This window comes from Corylus avellana, chromosome ca7 (genome assembly GCF_901000735.1).
Source record: "Corylus avellana chromosome ca7, CavTom2PMs-1.0".
In the NCBI taxonomy this organism is placed as follows: Eukaryota; Viridiplantae; Streptophyta; class Magnoliopsida; order Fagales; family Betulaceae; genus Corylus; species Corylus avellana.
The window spans coordinates 13,769,716-13,772,713 of record NC_081547.1 but is presented as its reverse complement, the minus strand read 5'-3'; the positions used below and the strand labels follow the sequence as shown (position 1 = coordinate 13,772,713).

General features: G+C 36.2%; 1 protein-coding gene across 1 annotated transcript; it reads left to right on the top strand.

Moving 5' to 3' along the window:
• The first annotated feature begins 216 nt into the window (after positions 1-216).
• LOC132187888 (probable LRR receptor-like serine/threonine-protein kinase At3g47570) lies at positions 217-2,307 on the top strand. The gene has a single exon (XM_059602317.1). The coding sequence runs from the start codon at positions 217-219 to the stop codon at positions 2,305-2,307; it is 2,091 nt and encodes a 696-aa protein (XP_059458300.1).
• The last annotated feature ends 691 nt before the right edge of the window (positions 2,308-2,998 follow it).

Genomic DNA, 2,998 nt, shown 5'->3' with positions numbered 1-2,998 from the left:
CAATGACTAATAATTGTTGGGCTTACACATTATATTATGAGTTGCCATGCGTGGCCACTTAACAAAGTTAAGCCCATTATTGGGCATTGCCTTCCTAAAGCCAACATTAGACAACAACAATGCGCCCGTCATTAATTGTTTTGTGATGCATTTCTGCTCACTTTTATTATGTACAGCTCATTTAAAGCACATCATTTTTATTTTAAATAATAATGCATGGTTATTCATATTGTGGCAGGTGCAATACCAAGTGAAATTGGTAATCTAGAAAACCTTGAGATGTTCAATATTGGTCTCAACTACTTTACGGGTCCAATTCCATTTGAGATATTTAATATCTCAACAATACAAAGAATTGCAATGCCTAAAAATAACTTTTCAGGCCATCTTCCACCAAATATAGGCTTCTTTGTTCCAAATCTCGAGATACTTTTTCTTTGGGGAAATCAACTAAGTGGAACAATTACAAGCTCTATCTCCAATGCCTCACAACTCGCTAACCTACAATTGGCCAGCAACTCATTCTCGGGCTTAATTCCTAAAGAAATTTGTAATTTAAGGCTCCTCCAAGTGCTCGACCTACAAGATAATAATTTGACCATCGAACCTTCTAATCCAGAGTTCAACTTTTTCTCTTCTTTGTCAAATTTAAGATATCTAAGACTGTTAGGATTGTCAAATAATCCACTGAATGACATCCTTCCCAGTTCCATTGAAAATTTCTCTACTTCTCTTCAAGAACTTTACATAGATAATTGCAATATTAGAGGCAGCATTCCTCGAGGTATTGGCAATTTAAGGAACTTGATGAATTTGTCCCTAGAGAACAATGAATTGGCTGGACCTATTCCAACTACAGTGGGAAGAATGCACATGCTCCAAGGTTTGTTCCTTGATGGCAATAGACTAGAAGGTCCCATCCCATCCTATCTTTGTCAATTAAAGAGCTTATTTATAATAGATATAAGTGCTAATAAGCTTTCTGGAGACATTCCTACATGCATGGATAATCTTACTTCTCTAAGATATCTCTATTTAGCTGGTAACAAGTTATCTTCTACAGTTCCCTTGAACCTGTGGAGCCTTACTAATCTCTTGGTTGTTAGCTTGTCGTCAAATTATCTAAGTGGTTCTCTCCCATTTGAAATTGGAAATGTGAAAGTTCTAATGAAATTGGATTTATCAAGTAATCTATTATCAGGCCAAATCCCAACAACAATTGGAGGTCTTAAAGATCTAGTTAACCTCTCCATGTCGAACAATCAATTAGAAGGCTCAATTCCTGAATCATTTGGTGGACTTGTAAGCTTGGAATTCTTGGATCTTTCTAAGAACAATTTATCTGGAGAGATTCCAAAATCTTTGGAGGCACTGTCATACCTCAAATATCTAAATGTCTCTTTCAATATACTACAAGGAAAAATTCCTGTAGGAGGACCATTTGTACACTTCTCCGCTGCATCATTTATGTCAAATGATGGACTTTGTGGTGCGCCCCGACTACAAGTTTCCCCTTGTAAAGAAGGTGTTTCTCAACCCAAAAAGGTCGTAGCAGCACATATACTTAAGTATGTATTACCAACAATTGGGGTAACAATGCTTGTAATCGCTCTTGTATTAGTATGGACAAGATGCCGAAAAAGGAATGCAAAACTTCCGGTGGAGTCAAACTCGTTACCACTAGCGACATGGAGAAGAATTTCCCAACAAGAACTTTTTCAAGCAACACAAGGGTTTAGTGAAGGCAACTTACTTGGTAAAGGAAGCTTTGGATCTGTATACCAAGGGACACTCTTAGATGGAATGATTGTTGCAATAAAAGTTTTCAACTTGGAAGTAGAAGGGGCATTGAAGAGTTTTGATGCAGAGTGTGGGGTACTACGCAATATTCGTCATCGAAATCTTGTCAAAATCATTACTACATGTAGTAACATGGAATTCAAAGCTTTTGTATTGGAATACATGCCTAATGGAAACCTAGAGAAGTGGTTGTATTCTCAAGGCAGCTATTTGAGTATCTTACAAAGACTAAATATAATGAAGGATGTCGCGTCAGCACTAGAATATCTTCATTATGGTTATTCAACACCCATTATTCATTGTGATTTGAAGCCCAACAATATCTTATTAGATGAAGATATGGTCGCACATGTTGCTGATTTTGGCATCGCCAAGCTGTTAGGTGATGGCGATTCTATGGTGCAAACCATGACTCTCGCTACTATTGGGTATATGGCACCAGGTGATGTTTTTCTCCTACAACTAGAAGTAGAATGTTTGTCATTCTATTCATGCATACACAAATAACTATAGATGTTCAGTAGAATATTGACTTTAGCAGTTTATATCTTTGAAATTTTTTCATTCACTATTGTGCAATGCATAATTATGTTCTCATGATTTGTTGATTTGTTACAAATAGAATATGGGTTGGAAGGAATTGTCTCTACAAGAGGCGATGTGTATAGTTATGGTATTTTGTTGATGGAAACTTTCACAAGAAAGAAACCTACTGATGACATGTTTGCTGGAGAAATGAGCCTGAAGCGTTGGGTAGAAGAATCCTTATCCCTTTCACTAACACAAGTGGTCGATGCCAATTTGTTGAGAACCGAAAAAGATTATGCTTCAATGGAGAATTGTATCTCTTCCATATTGGGACTAGCGTTGCATTGTTGTGCTGAGTTACATGAGCAGAGGATTAATGCAAAAAGTATTTTAATCACACTCAACAAGATCAGATCGAAGTTTCTACAAAATATCGAAGGAAGTTAGTTATATGAGAACATCAGGTTTGTTTATAGCTCTTTGGTGTTTGTGTTTTTAAAATAATATAAAAGTCTTGAGACTTCCCTAAGGAGATTTGTTTATAATATTGCTTTGTTATGATAGACAATAACTGTAAAATTTATAAGTGGTATAGTTAATGATTGTAGTGACCTATAATTAGCCGCCAACGGGTATTTTAAGTTAGTCTCAAACATTTGAAGGGAACAAA